The sequence below is a fragment of the Sceloporus undulatus genome, chromosome 2 (assembly GCF_019175285.1).
Source record: "Sceloporus undulatus isolate JIND9_A2432 ecotype Alabama chromosome 2, SceUnd_v1.1, whole genome shotgun sequence".
Taxonomy (NCBI): Eukaryota; Metazoa; Chordata; class Lepidosauria; order Squamata; family Phrynosomatidae; genus Sceloporus; species Sceloporus undulatus.
This window is the reverse complement of record NC_056523.1, coordinates 184,717,357-184,736,979: the sequence shown is the minus strand read 5'-3', so window position 1 is coordinate 184,736,979 and position 19,623 is coordinate 184,717,357. Positions and strand designations below refer to the sequence as shown.

Genomic DNA, 19,623 nt, shown 5'->3' with positions numbered 1-19,623 from the left:
CTACACGGAAATCTCAATGGTCCCATTTTAGCAGGTCATTTCAGGGGGGCTCAGCTCTCCTCCAGCCTAGCCTTGGGGATGGTGAGACTCTTTTATTCCTGGTCCATAGTCCCAGACTCAGAAAACTGGCTCCCAAACCTAATTGTGCCAGAGGGTATATAGACAGTAGAGTTGGCACTTTGTATCTCAAACCTGAATCTTTAAATCTCCTCTTGAAATAACAGTTCCATGATTTCAGCTAACTGCTCCCTTATCAGCCCTGCCAACCAAAGCCCTGGACTTGAGCAAGACACCCAAAATGCTGCATGATAGGTTAGGGGAGAAGAATGGCAAGACCAGTAGGGAAATGGTGGGAGCAGCCATGGCTTGCTGGGGGGAAAAATAGACAATACCCACTGTCAAGGTTGCTACCTGCACACACAGTGAAACTGATGCACAAAAAGCATAAAAATGTGTTACACGTAGTTTCCTAGATCAAAGTGATCTCCATACTTCATATTCATCACATAGGAAGGAGCAAAAGCAGCACGCACAGCCTCAGAATAAATTAGCGCATGCAGATACTGTAACATCACAGCAGTGCTATCTCAATGCAACTGCCAACCTGATTTGGCTCTGTAGCCAGGCATTATCCCAAACTGTTTCCTTTTGTCATTGCCCAGGTACACTTTCCTCCCAAGTCATAGCAGAAAAAGTTTTAGCAGGTGACTGCTGTTTAGGAGAGTTGTGTGGACTTTGCAATTTCATGCAAGAATTGACTCTTCCCTCCAAAGAACAAAATGAAACGCAGAAAATTATACTGGTTACAGATACAGAATTTAGCTTACTGACATCTGCTTGTTTGCTTTAAAAAATAATTTTGTAGTTCTAGGGAATGAAAATACTTGTTTGAAAGTATATGGTTAATACTTATTAAAATCTCAGATGCCCAAAAGGTATGGTATTAAGATTTCCAGGGATTCAAGTGGGGGGAGGGTTAGTATCTAGAATGTTGCTCCTTTTTTTCTCCACAAATAGCTTGAGCAGAATAAATTATGCACAACAGTGAGTGAGGAGGGGGAAGAGAAGTATGGAAATAGAGAAGAATTCTGAAAATATGCTTGATTTTGCACAGTGTATACAGCACATAGGATCCACCTTTCTTGACATATTGCTTTTTCTAAACTTCAGGGTATATATAGTTCAGTTTGTATACTCCTGGTAACACAGCCATACCATCCTTTCTAAACGCACCAAGCCCAGCTTAAAAAAATTCATCCTGCAATTCACAGTTCTTACCTGAACAGTTAATTCCCTGATCCCAGTATCCCCACCCCACCCCACCCCAAATGTGTTGTATTGAACATATGGCTTGGGGAAAAAATAGCCATATTGTACTCACAACATCATTAGTACTTCAAACAGTGTTATGAGATTTCCCCAGCATTTGTCCTTTTGCCTCCAGAAATCTTCCATCCTACCAAGCATCCCCGGGAGTGCTGAGTCCCACTTGAAGAAACAGTATCAGCCCCATTTTGAGAGCTTGGACCACTGGACTTGTAGCCTATAGAGTCCCATCATTTCCCCCCTGGCTCATTCCCTTACTTTGGAGATAACTTCGCAAACATGACCAGCTGACAAAATGCAGCAGTTAAATGTGGAGGAAGAATTCTACACTCGTAGTAAACGCACTCAAAGCTGTTTCTTCTCAAATTTTTAAGTGCAACTGTCAGATTCTCAGAGAGCTGTGGACTGCTGTATTCTGCTTTGGCAGATGATGCTATTTTTTTTATTCCAAATTGTCTCTAAAAAGTGAGATTTTTCTAGCCCTCTGGTGCAGTTTGCTTCCAGAAAAAGAATGTCTAGTTGCTCAGGATTCAGCCTGACTTTCTACCAGTGAATCCACAGGCCTCCCTTGCAGTGGCATCCCCATCTCAGCTGGATGGCAGTCTGGACTTCCCTGAAGAGGCTGGAGCTTAGAGACAATCCTGGCAGTTTCTGGGGTGATCTCAAAGTGCTTGCATTTCCCACGTGGATCTGGAGAGGCACTGCGTCTGCTTGCCCCTTGTTCCAGGAGACCACCATCTGTTTCTGAGCTAGAAAGGGAAGTGGCCAGAAGGGGCATGGTAGCTGCCTTTGGGATGATGGTCCGAGGATGTTTCACAGGCATCCGGCTGAAGTGGCCCCTGGACTGCTGGCTGATTGTGGCATCTGTGTCAAGTAGAGAATCCTTTGGTTTGGTGTTGGCTCTGCTGTTCAGCTCTGAGTGAGAAGGAAGAGGAAACAGAGAGAATTGGGGAATGAGATATCTCTTTTAATGTATCATACTACTTGCCTAAAAAAGAAGACGAATCAGCAGCAGCAGCAGCAGCAGCAGCAGCAGCAGCAGCAGCAGCAGCAGCAATGTTTGTTAAAGAGTTAGCTCTTCACTCAATACCCTGCAAACACCAGTATCGTGTTTCCTACAATGCTAACCAAATGCCTCTAGGAAGCTCTGTAACAGTTCCCCCCAAAGAATATTGGGAATTGTAATTGGCAGAAGTGCAGAGGATTCTGCTAGAGATGGACAAGTTGCATACCTGTAATTGTAAATCCAATCAAACCTTCCCTGATGAAGAAGCCAGTGAAGCTTCAAAAGCTTTCAACATGTATATTGTGCATTTTGGTTGGCCAATAAAGGTATCTCTGTTTGGTAGGTTTTTGATTGGATTTGCTAAATGGCCAACATGGCTACCCTTGGATGTTACCTGTAACTGTAGTTCTTTAAATGGTCATCTGTGAACTCATACAACTGGGTTATCCTGCACCTGCACCTTGCACCTTTTGGAGCATTCTATAGTATTCTAAAGTGTTTTGGTGATAGCCCCGGCCACCTCTACCTGCCCTATATAAGGGGCTTTCTGCTGAATCCCACCAGTGCAATAGGATACCAATGCAGACATCCAGAGGCACAAGCAAGACACAATGAGGGGAGGATACATGGGGTTGTGTGATTTCACAGATGATCACTCAAAGAACTACAATTACAGGTATGCAACCTGTCCTCCTTCTTTGTGGTTTCTGTGACTCACACAACTGGAAGACAAGCACATTACAAGATGTAGGAGGTGGGAGTGTCTGTGTAACCAAGCCAATGTTAAGGAAATAAACCATCAATAACATAAGCACAACTCCCTGCTGCACTAATCATATACTGTAACAACATGACAGTGTCACCATAGTTTCAAAGGGAGAAAAACCTGAAACAGTAAAAACATAGTACTGAAATACAGCTGGATTCAAAAACATTCAGCAACATGGAGCAGAAAGTTGAATTCAATGACACAATCATGCAAGGTATGAATGATGTACAGCCTTCCCAAACACAGTATCAGCTTAAGACTTCGAGTCCACTTTCTAATGTGAAATAAATGTCATAGTCTGAGATCAAGTAGTCATGTAGCAAGGATCCTCAATTGAAACCACTCTAGTGGTTGAACCTGAATTGGAGAGTCTTTCTGAGCCAGTTTGTAGGACAAGTGCATAGTCTACGCCACCCATTTTGAGAAGTGTTGTGAAGAAATAGCAGTCCCTTCCCTGAAGCTGAGTAGCAAATAAACAGTATGGCAGAGTTGTGGAAGACTGCGCTTCTGTCCACACAGAAGGCAAAAGCCCTCTGAACATCAAGGTCGTCTGAAGTCTGAAGTGGGGTTATGGAATAGTGAAGGCAGCACAATGTCCTGGTTCAAATGAGAGGAGGATACCACTTTTGGTAAAAAGATGATGTCAGGCCTCAACACAACCCTGTCTGGATCATAGAATCATAGAATAATACAGTTGGAAGAGACTGCAAGGGCCATCCAATCCAACCCCCTGCCATGCAGGAAATCCAAGGGGCCATTCACATTACCTTTTACACTGGTTTTGAAATCGATTCTTCCACGTGAAGTTCATATTGGGCCCGATTCTGTCACAATCCATGTCGAGGCTTCCACAAAGAAATGCCCCTTACCCTGGGGTATCCAGAATCAGGCTAAAATCCGTCTTTTCTCAAAAGACCCGGGTTCCGTGAAATATGAACTTGCCCTTGATCATATTTGGGGCAAATTCAGGGAGGGATTAAGGTCAGAGGACGGGCAGAGGTCAGAGCTCTGAGGGGGAGGAGGAAAGAGCCGAAGGAAAAAGGGGAATCTAGAGGAAAGGGTGACAGGATGCAAAAAGGGGAAATCAGGGTGACTTTTGGGCTGCAAAGGGCTGTCAGAGGGAGGTGGGGGGAGTGGAGAAAGTGATGGAGGAGGAGGAGGAGGAAGGAGCCCTGGGAAGAAGGGAACCATGGAGGGCATCCTATATTGGAGCAGGAGGATGAAGGAGCCAGGGCAGCTCAGAGGGAGGTGAGGGTCGGAAGGAAGGAGGAGGAGGAGGAGGATTGCCCAGGGAAATAGGGCTGTGGGGCCAAGCTGGGGGATGTAGGGAAATGGATGCAGCAGAAGCAGCCTCTTTTGACAATTTATGCACATGATTTTTTGGGAGCTTGCTTGTTCTACTTTCATTTCCTCTTGCTCCTGGATTATTATTATTATTAGTAGTAGTAGTAGTAGTAGTAGTGTTATATGCGGATGCTACAGTCAGAATGCCTGCGCTGCATTTCCCTTTTATTCCCAATTGATTCCATGGGTCAGTTGGAACTGACAGGTCACTCTCTCTCAGCCTCAGTGGAAGGCAATGGCAATGCTCCTCTAGCAGGAGGAAAGGGGTCAGTTCAGTTCAAGTCAAAGGTAGGGCACGAACGGTGCTCCCATCAGGCACCTTCCCTCCCCCCTTTTATTTTTTTAAAATTATTTTTGACAAAATATGCACATTTTTTTTTCTTGAGGCAGATATATAGATGCATAGAACATGGCTAGCTGCTTGTTCACTTTCCCTTCTATTTGCTGGCTTCCAGCAAAGGGGAAATGTTGCAAATGGGCTAGTCTTTTTTTCCTTTGCAAATCAATCCCACAATTCGAATGTTACATTTGTTGCTCTTGTCAATTAGGCAATTGGCAAAATGATACATGCTTTTGCTACTGTCTCTTCAGGGGTAGCCCTGAATTGCTTTTAAAAGCAAAAAAGAATGCATGACAATCGCATCCTTTTCTGGCATTTCCAAGGTGAGATATTTTTATTTTTATTTTTATTATTATTATTATTATTACATGTGTAAGAGGCATTCTTGGGTGGCAAGGAGTGGGGGATACATGATGCATTAACTTGCATTTTGGGGTTGAAAATGGGGCCAAGGGCAGAATATAACCTGCACTGACCCAAATGCCCCCCCCCCCACACACACACAAAAGAGAAATTTTAAATATTGACAAAATGTGCGCACTTTGGGGCATTTTGTGCATGGCTCTTTAAAAAAAAGGAGGGAGGGAATCACACTTCCGATGCCCCTGCAAACGTCACCTATGACGATCGCTTGATTGACAGCAGGCGCCTTCAAGTTAAACCCTATAAGGCATTCAGGTTAAAATGCCCCTCAAATCTAGTGGGCACTTCCTAACGGAGAGATTTGTGGGAGCGGCATCCAGATCTACCCAGTTCCATCCATGTTAAATGAACCAGTGGGAATGGGGCCCAAATCAAATATTATTATTTTCGTCCACACTTGCTAGTTGGATTTGTTATATTGTGTATACTGTGATGGTTTTATCGGTATTTTGTAATATTTTATTGAAGTTTTATTTGTATTGCAATTTTTATTCCCATGTTTTCTTGTTATTGCAATTCGTGTTATACACCGCTTTGATCATTTGGAAAAGCGGTTAACAAATAAAATTTATTATTATTATTATTTATTAAAGCATCCCCGACAGATGGCCATCCAGCCTCTGTTTAAAGACCTATAAGGAAGGAGACTCCACTACACTCCAAGGGAGTTTGTTCCACTGTCGGATAGCTCTTACCGTTAGGAAGTTCTTCCTAATGTTGAGGTGTAATCTTTTTTCCTGGAGCTTGCATCCATTGCTCCAGGTCCTAGTCTCTGGAGCAGCAGAAAACAAGCTTGCTCCCTCCTCAATATGACATCCCTTCAAATATTTAAATAGTACAATAATAATAATAATAATAATAATAATAATAATAATAATAATAATAATAATAGGATTTATTTATATGCCGCCCAATCCCTGGGAATCCGGGCGGCTTACAACAGAAGGGATAATAGACAGTTCCCTGGCCTCAAGCTTACAATCTAAAAGACACAACACAAAAGGAGAAGGGAATGGTGGTGGGAGGGGAGGGGATCAGGTCCAGCATTCTTCTCTCCCTCTGAAGCCTGGACCAAGGCAGATGGACTGGAGGGAGGGCTCTTCTTCTTCAGGCTAACCCTGATGGAGCTGGGCCTGCCTGGTCAACTCCCCCAAAGGCTGGAAGATGCCAGTTATGGAGGGAGGAGTCTCTTCTTCCAGGCTAGCCCTGATGGAGCTGGGCCGCCTGCTCAACTCCCTCATAGGCCTCTCTTAACCTTCTCTTCTCCAGGCTAAACATCCCCAGCTCCCTGAGTCTTTCCTCATAGGGCATGGCTTCCAGACCCTTCACCATTTTAGTTGCTCTCCTTTGGACATGCTACAGTTTCTCCACATCCGTTTTAAATTGTGGTGCCAGAACTGGACACAATATTTGAAGTGGGGCCTGACCAGAGCAGAATAGAGTGGCACTATTTCTTCCCTTGATCTAGACACTATACCTCTATTGATGCATTGTCCTTGTTAGCTGCCGCATTGCATTGTTGACTCATGTTTGTCTGGCATGACTTGTTTCTCTGAAACCGTGTTTCTTTTTGGAAGAATCAATTCTGAAGTGTGTCCAATAAGTGGGAATGCCAGATCAGAACTGATTCTTTCTGAGTAGAGGAACAAATGGCAGAGGGGTGTGTACCATCCCTCCTCACAGTTGTCACCCCCCCCCCCACTAGTGCTGCCTTTTTCGATTACACACACACACACACACACACACACTAAAAGTAATTAAAAAATCAATAGATTGGTCAAACAACTACCACAAAGGCAAATAGTTGCTAAACCATTCTATCAATTTTTCAATATACAGTAGAGTATCGATTATCCAACATAAATGGGCGGGCTAATAGTTGGATAGCCGAAAATGCTGGGTAATCCGTAGGGTCCAACAAAAGCCTTGAAATCACTATGAATTGCAAACGTATTGAAGTTTTATTACAGTAACAGTAAAAGTAACGTTGCAGTAACGTTATAGGAATAACATTGCAATGTATAAACAGTCCTCTAAAAATGTAAAGAAATCACTGATCAACATTGTGATGTACAATATGTACTGTATAAACAGTTCAGTCCTTTGAAAATGTAAAGAAATCACTGAGCAGCGACGTTGGATAATCTGGAATGTTGGATAATCAAAGGTTGGATAATCAAGACTCTACTGTATATCAAAAACAATGTGTCCCCCACTTTGCTCTCTTCCCCAGCCTCCACGCTTTGTTCCCAGCCTTACATCCATCCTCCTTCTCCTCCTCTCCACTCCCAGGACTCCAAGCTCTGTTCCCTGCCTCGCCTTGATGATTGACACTAATGATTGACATTTATTTTGAATCAGTGCCAAATTGGGACCCTTCCTTCTTCTTCATCTTCCTCCTGCCTCCTTCTTCCTCTTCCTCCCCCTCACACTCTCTCAGCCTCCAACAACAACACCTCCTCCCCCCCAAATTTACAACCCGGGCTGCCTGGGCTGCCGCTTACGTCACAGATGATTGAAAGGGGATTCTGAAGAAGTGTTGTCAGTGGGGATGACAATCGGGCTAAAAAAATGCAATTACACTGGGTAAGGGGGGGGGAAGCTTTCATAGTGGGAACAAGGGACCTTTTTGAATTGCTTTCTAAAACGGAGCAAAGACGAATCAGGAAACTATTCAAACTGCCAGTGGGAATGACCCCACAGAGACCACAAAGGAGAACTGCAGTCCCACTCACACAGAATGACAGCTCTTAAGTTTCCCTGGAGATAAGAAAGGACTATTAAGCCATCTTAAATTTATGGTGTAGAAATGCCTAGGGTCCTCCCTCAAGGTTGTATTTTAATCTGTTTTTGTTGCTCTTTTCATTTTGTTCTTCCTCTGTACTACTAGCCTCTTTTAAGATGAATGCTGTGACTCTTCCACAGTCCCTTGTATTGAGTAAGGGAGTACATTTACACTGGAAACAGAACCTAGCTTGCTGCCACTAAAAACAGTACCTAGCCCAGTACTTCTTAAGTAATCTGATATGATGAACCAGCAGCTTTCCCACCCAATATGCCAGAGATTTGTGCTTATTGGCTATAGCTATTTTTTCTTTCTTTCCTGGAAACATGTTGTAGAGCAACAGCCCATGGCTTGCAGATAGGCACAACTCCACAGACCATCATCTTGAGTAGCCAACTCTTTCTTCCTAGAAAGAGAGGAAATTTTCTATAGTTTCCCATTGGATGTTTGGGATTATCACTGGATCTTCTCCCTCTGATGATATTATATTAATTCATACAATAGTTGGTTTGGGCACTTCAGCTGGTAATTCCAGTAATGTGAACACAGGCTTAGATCCATAAGAGCCTATGATGGATGCTGGATAACAAACTGAATCTTAACCAGACGTGATAGAACAGAAGTGTTCTTTGTCAGCAGGTAAGGTCCAAAACACACTGCAGAAATAATCCAGTTTGAGACTGCTTTAACTGCCTTGGCTCAATGCTAGGAAATTCTGAGAACTGTAGTTTTATGAGACATTTAGCCTTCTCTATCAGATAGCTCTGGTGCTACAATAAACTACAATTCCTAGGATTCCCAGGGCAGTAGAAGTGGTCTCAAACTAGATTATTTCTGCAGTGTGTTTTGGACATAAGTAATAGGATCTCAGACTCCTTTGGATAGATAATCCCCCTTGGGGGCAAAAAAGGAGAGTTTTATATTTTGGGAGTGTTCCTGGAATCAGCTGTGCTGGTGGTTACACAGATGGCAGATGGCACAGAGTACTTTTGTCCAGCTGAGGCTAGTTAACTAGCAGTGCCTGTTTCTGGCAAAGACAAGCATGTCTGCAGCCATACATGCCTTACTTACATCAGCAGTGGATTATTGTCTCCAACAGGTTTTAAATTAGACTGTCTTTGAAAAACCTTAAATTTCTGCTGGTGCAAATCATCTGGATTAAACTTTGGAGCAGCACTAGTATTTGGGAGCATATGGAGCTACTGTTATGATTCCAGTGAGACTGATTCATTTCTGGGCTCAGTTCAAAACACTAGTCTTAGCTTCCAGAGTAGTATAGCAGCACCTTCATGTTTTTTCCCCTTGCTGTACTCCAATGCCTTTTTGTTGCTTTTGTGTGGAAATATACTGAATTTATATTTTGATGTTAGCTGTCTTGAGCCTTTCTTCCTATGTGCAAAGGGAGAGTATCTCTCCTCTCCTGTCCTTCCTGGTATGAACTGTTGGTTACAGGGAGTGTAACCAACTTTAAGACATATGGTTTTCTTTAATGTTAACATGTTTTTAAATATCTAAAAGGAAGGACTGATGTACCAACAGAAGCAATCTAGGCAGCTTTAGATTTAGGAATGGCAATGAAGCAGCATTAAATCTGAGACGTGGATTCCATACCCCTTTGCAGTATCTAGACAGAGATAGTATAAGGGTGCCAAAAGGTTATTGATTTCACTAGGATATTAATTTTTTTGTGGTGGTAGGAACAGTGAGGCTGCTGGTTTGAACTTGTTCCATACAAGATGTTTTCCTCAAAATATAAAGTATTATTCCTTAAAAGACTGATCTCTACAGGGAGGGAAAAAATTACCTACGGTGCCTCCGCTTTCAGGGAAGTGTGTTTCCTCCATGCTTTCCTTCTGCCTGTCCTCAGTGCTAGAACAATCCTCAGGCACATCTTCCTCCTCATCCAGATACAACTTGGAAGGATTCTTCTGTTGGAACAAGCCAAGTGAGTTATTGTATTCAGCTCTCCTAGCCCTTTTATAACAGTGTGGCTACTGCAAGAAAATTATAAGTGAAGGATCCAGGAGGTAAGAATCTGAAATAATCCTATTGGTTTATATGGCAGCAGGGGTAGGGAATGTATATTTCAATCCAAAAAAATTAAAACCCAAGTGACATATTTGGTCTCTTGTCATAGAAACACTACCAAGACTAGGCTTATAAAATTTTCCCCATGGAAACATCCATGTCGACTGCATTTTCTTTTCAAAATTTCGATGTTGTTACTCCTACTTGATATAACTTTTATAATGCTTGGCTTCTTTTATGTGGTTTTGATGAGACAAAATTTAGATATACTTAAAGATTTTAAAAGAGTAAAAAATGAAGTTCCCCACCCACAAATAATTTTTAGATTTAAAAAACAAACAAACAGATTCTCCACTGATGTAAAAACACTAACATCTTTAGTTGGGTTTGTAGGACAGATCTCCCACTATGCATATGATGTTGGGGGGGGGGGGGAGAGGTACTAAAATATGTGTACCCAAAGATTCCTGGAAGCAAAGTCTTGTAGTAACCTTAGGACCTGTTATTCATAGGATTAGCAATTTTAGAGCCAAGTTACATACTGAGCAGATTCACATGGTGCAGCTGTGCTAGACCATATAAATCTGTATAAATATACAAGGGGATGTAAATCTTTGTAAATTTAATTCTCACAGTCAAGAATGAAAAAATGTACAATTTCTCCCCAGCCATAATAAATTGTGGAACACTGCACAGTTTTTGAAAAGTATTGGCCAGTTGGGACTTATTCTGTACACATGCGGCGCATGCATGCGCACACACACACACACACACGTACAAATGTATGTGGCATTTTTAGTGCCAAAAATGACATTTCCTGTGCTAAAAACAGCATATTCTGAACAGAAAATAATACTTCTGTGCAGAAAGCAATGTCTGTGCAGAAAACAAGTTTCTTGAACAGAAAAGCTGAATGTTCTGCACAGAAAATGGCATTTTTTATGCACACACACACACACACAACCTATATGCATTCACTGGTCCAGATTAAGTCCTAACCCGTGAAAATTTTCCGGACACTCGCAAAACCAATTTTTGGGCCATTTAAAAACTATTTTAAAATATTCTTTCCATTCCTATTGCGCACCATATCTCAGACAGGAAATGACATGTTTGAATGTTCTGCCATTAAAAAAACAACAACCCAGGTCCCTGCATTAATAAAGTAACAAGTTAAAACAAACTTTTCTAGGCTACGGTGTGTGTAGTTTGAACAAGAGATTCCTTTACTAGGTTCTACACTTGAGCTGTTATATTGAATTCAACAGAGGATCCACCTAGTTAGTACTATCAGCCTCAACTAGCCACAATCCTAAGGCTGCAATCCGTCATGGCTCAACATAGCTTAGTGGTTCTCTCACTATGCAGAGTCAGGTACCATCCCCTGGATGGTATTTTCACAATCTTCACTATAATGCTTTCCCCTTTCTGAATATCACTATTTTGAAATAGGAATATCTATACCCCTAGAATAGAGAAATGCAGAAGCTGCTCAAACAATGGAGTCCTTCTATCCGGGAGCCCTACCCCTCCTTACCTCAGAAGACACATCAAGATCTCTTTCGTTGCTTGAAAGAGTATCATTGGCATTTGCTTCTTTCAATGAGTTTTCACGTTCACAAAGTCCCGTCAAAGGTAAGTCATCCATCCCAAAGATCCTTTCATAGTTCAGAATGAGAAACTCAACCAGCTGGGACTGGTACGCTGAGTCCACCAGACTTGACAGGGAAATGTCGTTGCTAAAGGGAGGGTGGATTAGTGTTGGGCCAAAGATGATCCCCAGATTGTTGGGAGACATCTTGTTCTCTTCGTATTTTTCAGCCACCCTTACAGAGATAATAAGAGAAATGAAGCAACTTAGGTTCACTGAATATTTGCTTTGATTTGAATATTGATTAAGAGCAGAGTTGTTATGGATCTGACATGGTTATGCTGCATTTTCAATGGCGTTGATAGGCTTATTACCTTAACCTTTAAAATAAACATGTCCATTGTTTGTGGATATAGGAAGGAGGTACTGCTTACTGGTCTTTCATCACACACACACACTGTCCAATTCATCATGTGTGACTGCATAAATACGTATTCATACATGAGCACACTTATGAATGCATGAGTGTGTACATATGTCTCCAGGTGTGCATAAGTTTGCACGCATAGACATGAGAGTACATACAGAGGTAGACATATATATATAAGCATGAATGCACATGGGCATGTAAGAGCATGATCACATACATGCATATGCCAGTATTTGTGTACATGTATGAACATCCATGTGTGAGTGCACATGTGCATACATGTATGTGCATGAGGTGCTCCCCAGCCCACTACAAAATACTGATCAATCAATACAAAATACAGGTCAATACAAAATACAGGTTATTAAGAGATAGAAATTCTGCATATGTCAAGATGACAACCTAAGCTTCTGGAAGAGCATATGACTCAGATTAAACATGTAAATTGCCCTTCTCTAACTATGTGCCTTCCAGGTTTGTTGCACTGAAAGTCCCATTATCCCCAGCCAGGAGAGAAGTACCACATTTGGGAATTAAACAATATAATCAAAGATAGGTCTGCAGTTCATGAGTATGATCGATAGTCTTAGTTCCTGTACCTATGGTTAAATATAATAAATGTTGCTGGATTGTTATATCCTTCTTCTTGGTCCTAAAAAGCACTTTCATAGTGGCCTCAATTCCAACCAATTCATCACATCTGCTCTTTCCTGCAAGACAAGAACAAGTAGTCTGCCCCATTACCTGTACAAGTGAGCAATGAGGTGTCGTAAAGTGTTGTAATTTGTTGCTGGCAATTTGCTCAGTAAGTCCTTTGCGCTCTTGATGGGATCTACAAGTGTCTCAGAATCATCCCCTGATCTGTCTTCGAGTCTCTGTAAATTCCTTGAGAGGGCCATGAAATCATCATAAAGCTCGAAAGGGAGCACAGGGCTAGAAAGCTGTTTAACAAGAACAGAGAACAAAGTTGCTTGGCTGCAAATATTGTTCCCACTAGGCTATCCCATTTGTGAGATGTTTAAACACAGAGTCCCTATCCTCAGAATGTTGTATGTCTCAGTATGTAAGGAGAACATCAGGGACTGTCTACAAGCAGTGGCATCACTAGGGTTGGCATCAGTTGGTGTGGTAATTCATGATGTCACACACACACACCCATTGACCTCCTCCCATACCACACCATACAGAATCCTTAGTAATATGATCCTTCTGGCATTTGAAAATCCCACCAGCATATTCTTCCTGCTGGGAGGTTAACTAAAGATGACAGAGAAGCATTCACAAGCACTCTTGTGTGTATTCTCTCACCCACCCACCCCTCTCTCTCACACACATAAACACACACACCAGAGCAGTGGCGTCACTAGGGTTGGTGTCACCTGGTGCAGTATCTCATGGTGTCCCCCCCCCCCCCCCCCGATCTCTTCCCGTACTACACTATATAGAATCCTTAGTAATATCTGTTGTACTTATAAATCATAATTCCCATATATCACTGAATGTAATGGTAATAGTTGGGACATAAACAACTAGCAAAATTAAAATTATACCTTTAAATTACAATATCATATGCACAGAATAAATGTGTTTACATATACATAGTTTCATGTGGTTAAAGTGAAATTTTGGTAAAATTTGATATTTTTTAAAGAAAAATTTTAAAAGGTAAAAAAGTAAAAAAATTAAATTTAAAATTATAAATTTTATTTTTTAAAACAACCTGGGGCCTCTCCTTTCTCCTACCACAGAGCCTTACTCCACCTACACCACCTCTTCAGCAATTTAAATGAAGATGTTCAAGGAACAGTGTTATCACCTCACCTGGTGCAGTCCGCACCCGCTTAGTGATGCCACTGGCCACAAGACAGGTGGTTTTCCTATAACTAAGGAGTTTATCACATGAGACTAGTAAAGCACAATTACAGCAGGATAATACTTTTTGGAAGGTACTTATCTTTCAACTTTCATTAACAGAAAAAAACATACATGAAAAGCTGTTCCCCACCAATGTTTGAAATGATAAGCAACAACAGGAGAGACATGAAGCCATGTGATAAGTATCTGTCAAATACAATATTATCCTACTGTAATTATGCTTTATTAGCCTTGTATGATAAACTCCTTCTATTCTTTGAGGGATCTTCTGTGGAGCTTCAGAAATGGGTCTTGCTGTTCAGGCACGGAACACCTTTTCAAAAAGGTTCTCAACCTTTTGAGAGTGGAGAGGGCATCTGAGAAGGCACAGCGCATAGTAGGTATATATGTATTTGCCTGAGAAGGGAGTGAATACTTTCTTGTTTGTTGTTGTTAGCTATCTTCAAACTGGCTCTGACTTACAGTGACCCTCTCCTAGAGCTTTCTGGGTGAGGTTTTTTTTCCAGAGGTGGTTTGCCATTGTCCTCCTAAGACATGCAACTTGCCTAAAGGGTTTCCATGGTGGACAGGCTTTTGAATCATGGTATCCCTAGAGCCACAGTCCAGTGCTCAAACTACTGTACCAGTTTGGTTCTTGAATACCTTCTTACCCAGTTGCTTTCCACTACCTACCAGATGGATAGGTAAGGTGGCCTCAAGACACCTTGTGTCCCCCAGTTTTGGGGGGGAAAGGTGAGGTATAAATAAAAGTGATTATGATGATGATGATGATGAGAGGAAGGTAAAGTGGTGGCAGTAGAGGATGCTGATGCTGATGAGGAACAGCAGCAGCAATAGCTGCAGTGGCAGTGATAGCAGATATAGCAGTGGGGGTAGCAACGGCAGAAGAAGGCCAATTTCCAGCCCTGGTCTCTTCTCTCCTCTGATATGCCACAATTGGTGGGGGGAGGGGAGAAAGCTTTTTTTCCCCGTGGTGAGAAGAAATAACTTTGCAATAAACACCTCCAATCTCCTCCCAATTGGAAGTGGAATTTCACTCAATTGTGGATTCTATTTTTTTTTCTGTACAGTTAGCCCTTCTTATACATAGATTTTTTTTATACACGGATTCAAGCGTACACAGTTTGAAAATGTTCAAAAAAGTATAAATTTCAAATATAAAACCTTGATTTTCCATTTTTTATAAGGGACACCATTTTGCTACGTCATTATATTTAATGGGACTTGAGCATACACGGATTTTGCTATACACAGGGGATCTTGGAACCAAACCCCAGTGTGTAACAAGGATCCACTGTATTCCCCCCCCCCCCCCTTTTTCCGGGGTAGGCAAGACAAGTGAACAGTCTTGGGAGCTGGAAAAGTGTCCTATAGACCCACCAAAGTTGTCCACTTGTAAGCGGACAGTAGAGAAGGGAGCAAGGTTGTGTACTCGCAGAGAAAAACTACTTGACGAATCCTAGTAACCTGTCTCTCTCTTTTGTGGCCTCTGTGCATTCACACTTAAGGAAGATTACCAATCAGAGCTACAAAGTAAGTGTAAGCAGCTTGGTTGGAGAAATTTTACAGCGCACCATGGGATGTGTGACCATTAAATGATGTGATGGTTCGGGGGTACAGCTGGACAGACATGAAAAAAAAAATTGGTGAGCAATGGCGCAGGCAGCTGCGTCTCACCAGTCCCAGAGCACATGCTCCAGACCATGTCTGTACACTGCTTCGTCTTTCCCACATTTCCACACTCACACTGTGCTGTTTATGTACGCATGCAACAACAGGTTGCCAGTAATGCAATGGATGTAATTAAAACATACATAAACTGGATGATCCAACAGAGGGGCATGAGGTGAAGGAGGAGAAAGGGGCACGTATCGGGGTCCTCCATGATTGTGATTTGCCAGTCTGTCACTGGATATACTGATGCACTGTACAGGCAGTGTATCGCACATGCTGCTGTGTGGCTGGTAACACGGGGCATCCAATGAGATGGCAGCTGGGCAGGAAGAGGAGGTAATTTCAGTCTTGGGTAGTGTGTTCATGCGATGGTGTGCATGCATAGGGTGAGGAGGTAAAAACAAAACAAAACCAAGAGATGCAGCTTGACATTCTGTAGTGTGGACTGCCCATGGATGTTTGACTTGCCTTTGGAGCAGGCCATGTGGACAGTAGGGTTTCCAACCTGTTTTGGAAAAACGGATCAGCCTGCATTTTCCTGTCCATCTGCTCAGCCTCTAAGTCACTGTTCCTTACCTCCTTAAGGAAATGTTTCAGGACTCCAGTGATGTCATGGGGCGAATGATCCGAGAGCTCCACCAGTCTTCGTCCATTCTCGAAAGCCTGGCACAGCCTTTCCATGCGTGCTTTGGATCCACTAATGCGGTAGAGTCCCTGCATCAAGGACACAACGAGTCAGAGCAGGCTTTCTGAGGAATGGGATGATATTCACCAGAGGAGAAATAAAATTTCTCTCTGATCCAGCAGAGAAGTGGCAGGAATGGATGTGTCTCTTGAGGGGAGAAAATGTATAAGAGATGTGACCAAGGTGGGGAAATCTGCTTGCCCTGGAACTCTGAGGCATTTCTTTTCTTTCTTTCTTTTTTTTAGGAGGCAGAGATCTTAGTTAAAAATTCAGAGTTGTGGGCTATAGTAAAAAAAAAACTTACCATTAAACAATATTAAATAATGTATTGGGATGCTGGAACTGGCAATATCTTGGATTCTTACAATTTTTGGACTGACACACTATATTCCCCCTTTCTATACAGCCACTGAAATGCCTGAATGTAGATACACCAAGAAATGGGCCATCTTGTCTCAATAACACCTAAACCCTGCCCGAGTGGCTTCTCTTTATTAGGGGTGATGATACTCATCAGTTCAAAATTTCCAGGGACTGTGAATGCTGTCATTAGCTGCCTCGTCTTCCTTGCCAATGTGATATGGGAATGACCCTCAAATACTGAGCTGTACAAACGCTGAGGGTGCAAATCATGAAAGGGCAGAGTAAAAGGCTCAATTCTGTATCTCATCTAAACTACAAATAGATAAGAATTGCTTGTGCCAATTTTTGCATTTGTTCTCCAGACTGCTAATATGGGGAACCGACCAAGAGCTCCTCCTGAACATTAAAAATCCTGTTCTGACTCCACCTCAGTTTGTGAAATTTCACCCAGCATTACCCATATTGTGTAACTTTTCAGTCTGTTTTTGCAGAATCAATGGTCAGAAATGCATTTATTGTAGCTTGTATAATATCTGTTTGCACAGAACTAGAGAATTACAAACAAAAACATAGTTGAACGATGACTGGATAAATCCAACCTTGTTGTGTAAGAAACACCAGATTTAAACACAAGGTAATGAGCTACAGTTTAGTCCCTCAGATTATGAGGATTCTCTAAATCAAAACAAAACTCTCTCCACATGAACATTTCAGATGAATGCATATTTTTGCAGAGGTTGATAAAGTTATGGGGCCTCTTAGCTTAGAGATTCAGTAACATTCAGAATATAGTTTAGGGATTTATCTGTCAGGGATGCTTTGATTTGGATTTCCTGCATTGCAGGGGGTTGGACTGGATGGCCCTTGCGGTCTCTTCCAATTGTATTATTATATGATTCTATGAGTGTGTCTTGATTCTGTGTGGCTGGATAGACTCCTCCTTCTCCTCTTCCTGCTGATGTTCATTTTACACTCAGATTGGAATAGAGCTTGTGCTATGGTATATTTGTATGTGGAGGGAAGGTGTTACCTGCACTCCCAGAGCACGACTTTCAATCTCCGAAGTACACTTCACCACAATGAATGGCACCTCCTCTGAGAAATCTCGTGGTACTTGAATGAAATCAATCCCAAAGAGCGACACCCGTGCTGGCAACTTCTGGTGGCCACAGTTGATGAGAAGCGTCTCAAGGCATTTCTTGTGACAGGCCAGCAAGCACTGCAGATGGATCACAGGGGCTGAGTTAGTCTGGAAGGTGGCTGAGTACTTGGAAGGTGGCTCAAGTTTCTTACTTCTCAATACTCTAAGGGGTGTCTAACAGATGAACAGTTTGGCTATGGGATTTGCATTTATTTCCATTTGTATGCTAAACTGTTCCTTCAGGTTAGGGGCAGGTGAGAGCATTTAGCTGAAAGCTGCTGATACTACAAGTTCTCAATATTCGTTCTGATGTCACATTAAACCAGTGGTTTTCAACATTTGGTCTTCCAGATGTTCTGGACATGGCCCCCAGAATCTCTGCCCATTGGCTATGCTGGTTTGGGCTTCTGGGAGCTGACATCCTAAAACATCTGGAAGAACAAAGGGAGAGAACCACTGCATTTGATACTGTAAACATTGCCTTTTGAAAGTGTACACATACTTTAAATGTAAACGTGGGCATGAAAGTAAAGTTGAAATCATTACTCCCATGGATGATCTGAACTATGTTAACTCTTAAATCAAAGATGTCAAAATGGAATTATCAGTCCTGCTATCTTTTAACTGAGATGATAAAATGCCAATTGAAGTTAAAAACATAAGAAAGCCCTATTGCATTAGGTCCAAGATCCATCTAGTCTAATATCCTGCTTTCCATAATGGGCAACCAGACACTTTCAGAAAGCCAACCGGAATGATGTCATTCTGGAATCTGCTGCCTGAAGCCAGAGCTTCCTATTGCTTCATCTTAAGGCCATCTCCAATTATTTCCTGCAGCAATATTATGAGACAGTTTCAGGAGACAATATGGCCTGATGATTCTTTAGAAGGTCTAGGGATGAGTACTGGTCACTAGCTGCAGTGAGGAGAGGGGGCACATCACAGATTGGCAAAAATGGAGAAAGATGGGCCAAAAATGCTGAGGATGCTTGAGGCACTGATGCTCATCCTACTTTCAGTTCTGGCCAATGTATCTGGCAGAATTTTGTACTGTGGCAAAAGCTTTGTGCGCATTATGAAATTCAGGGTCTCGGTGTTGTTGTGGTGTAACTTCAAGTTATTATGGTAACCCTAAGACGACTCTGTTATGGGGTTTTCTTGGCAATATTTGTTCAGAGGGACTTTACCTTCTCCCAAGGTTGAGAGCATGTGACTTGCCTAAGGTCACCCAGTGGGTTTCATGACCAAGCTGGGAATCAAACCCTAGTCTCCAGAGTCGTAGTCCATCACTCAAACCACTATGCCATGTTGGCTCTCATACCTTTCTGAAAACATACTTAAGTGTCTCTAGCTATCCTGCATTAAGAAGCACAAATTAAACTCCAGGTTTGTTAGTCTATCAGTGATGTGTTGAGCTGTCTGGTTTTAGCCAGGCCTTTGAAACTTCTAAGATCTGGGTAAAACCTGGTCTCAGTCATATTAGGTTCTGCCATTAACTTTTTCTAGAATCTCATCCAAGCACATGAAAGGTCAGAGCTCACATTTAATCTTTTGTAGGTCTTTATTTTTGCCAAGTTCAGAAGGTAAATCAAGTTTCATTGAAACATATTCAGCCAGTGGAGGAGTTAGTGGTTCAGCAGTGGATGATATAGCCTTAATGCAGAACACTGCATTAAACTAATAGATTTAGTGATGTCCTATGCAGTTTCTGAGATGTAAGCCCTATGATGTTCAATGCAGTTCACTCACAAATTAGTGCACATAGGATTGCAGCCTAAATTATTATTATTTCCAGTTCTTTTCCAGATTTATATTTGTAAAGACCTATGCGGTTTCACTACTG

General features: G+C 42.1%; 1 protein-coding gene across 1 annotated transcript in view; it reads right to left on the bottom strand.

Annotated features, from left to right (window-relative positions):
- Positions 1 to 1,343: 1,343 nt before the first annotated feature.
- The window catches only part of LOC121922578 (GEM interacting protein), a 104,432-nt gene continuing 86,152 nt past the window's right edge, over positions 1,344 to 19,623 (bottom strand). The window contains exons 16-21 of the mRNA XM_042452185.1: positions 17,670 to 17,858; positions 16,168 to 16,305; positions 12,787 to 12,983; positions 11,559 to 11,847; positions 9,798 to 9,921; positions 1,344 to 2,241 (exon numbers count right to left, since the gene is read on the bottom strand). Coding sequence (XP_042308119.1) covers positions 1,850 to 2,241; positions 9,798 to 9,921; positions 11,559 to 11,847; positions 12,787 to 12,983; positions 16,168 to 16,305; positions 17,670 to 17,858 — 1,329 coding nt within the window. The 3' untranslated portion in view covers positions 1,344 to 1,849. The remainder of the gene's footprint in view (positions 2,242 to 9,797; positions 9,922 to 11,558; positions 11,848 to 12,786; positions 12,984 to 16,167; positions 16,306 to 17,669; positions 17,859 to 19,623) is intronic.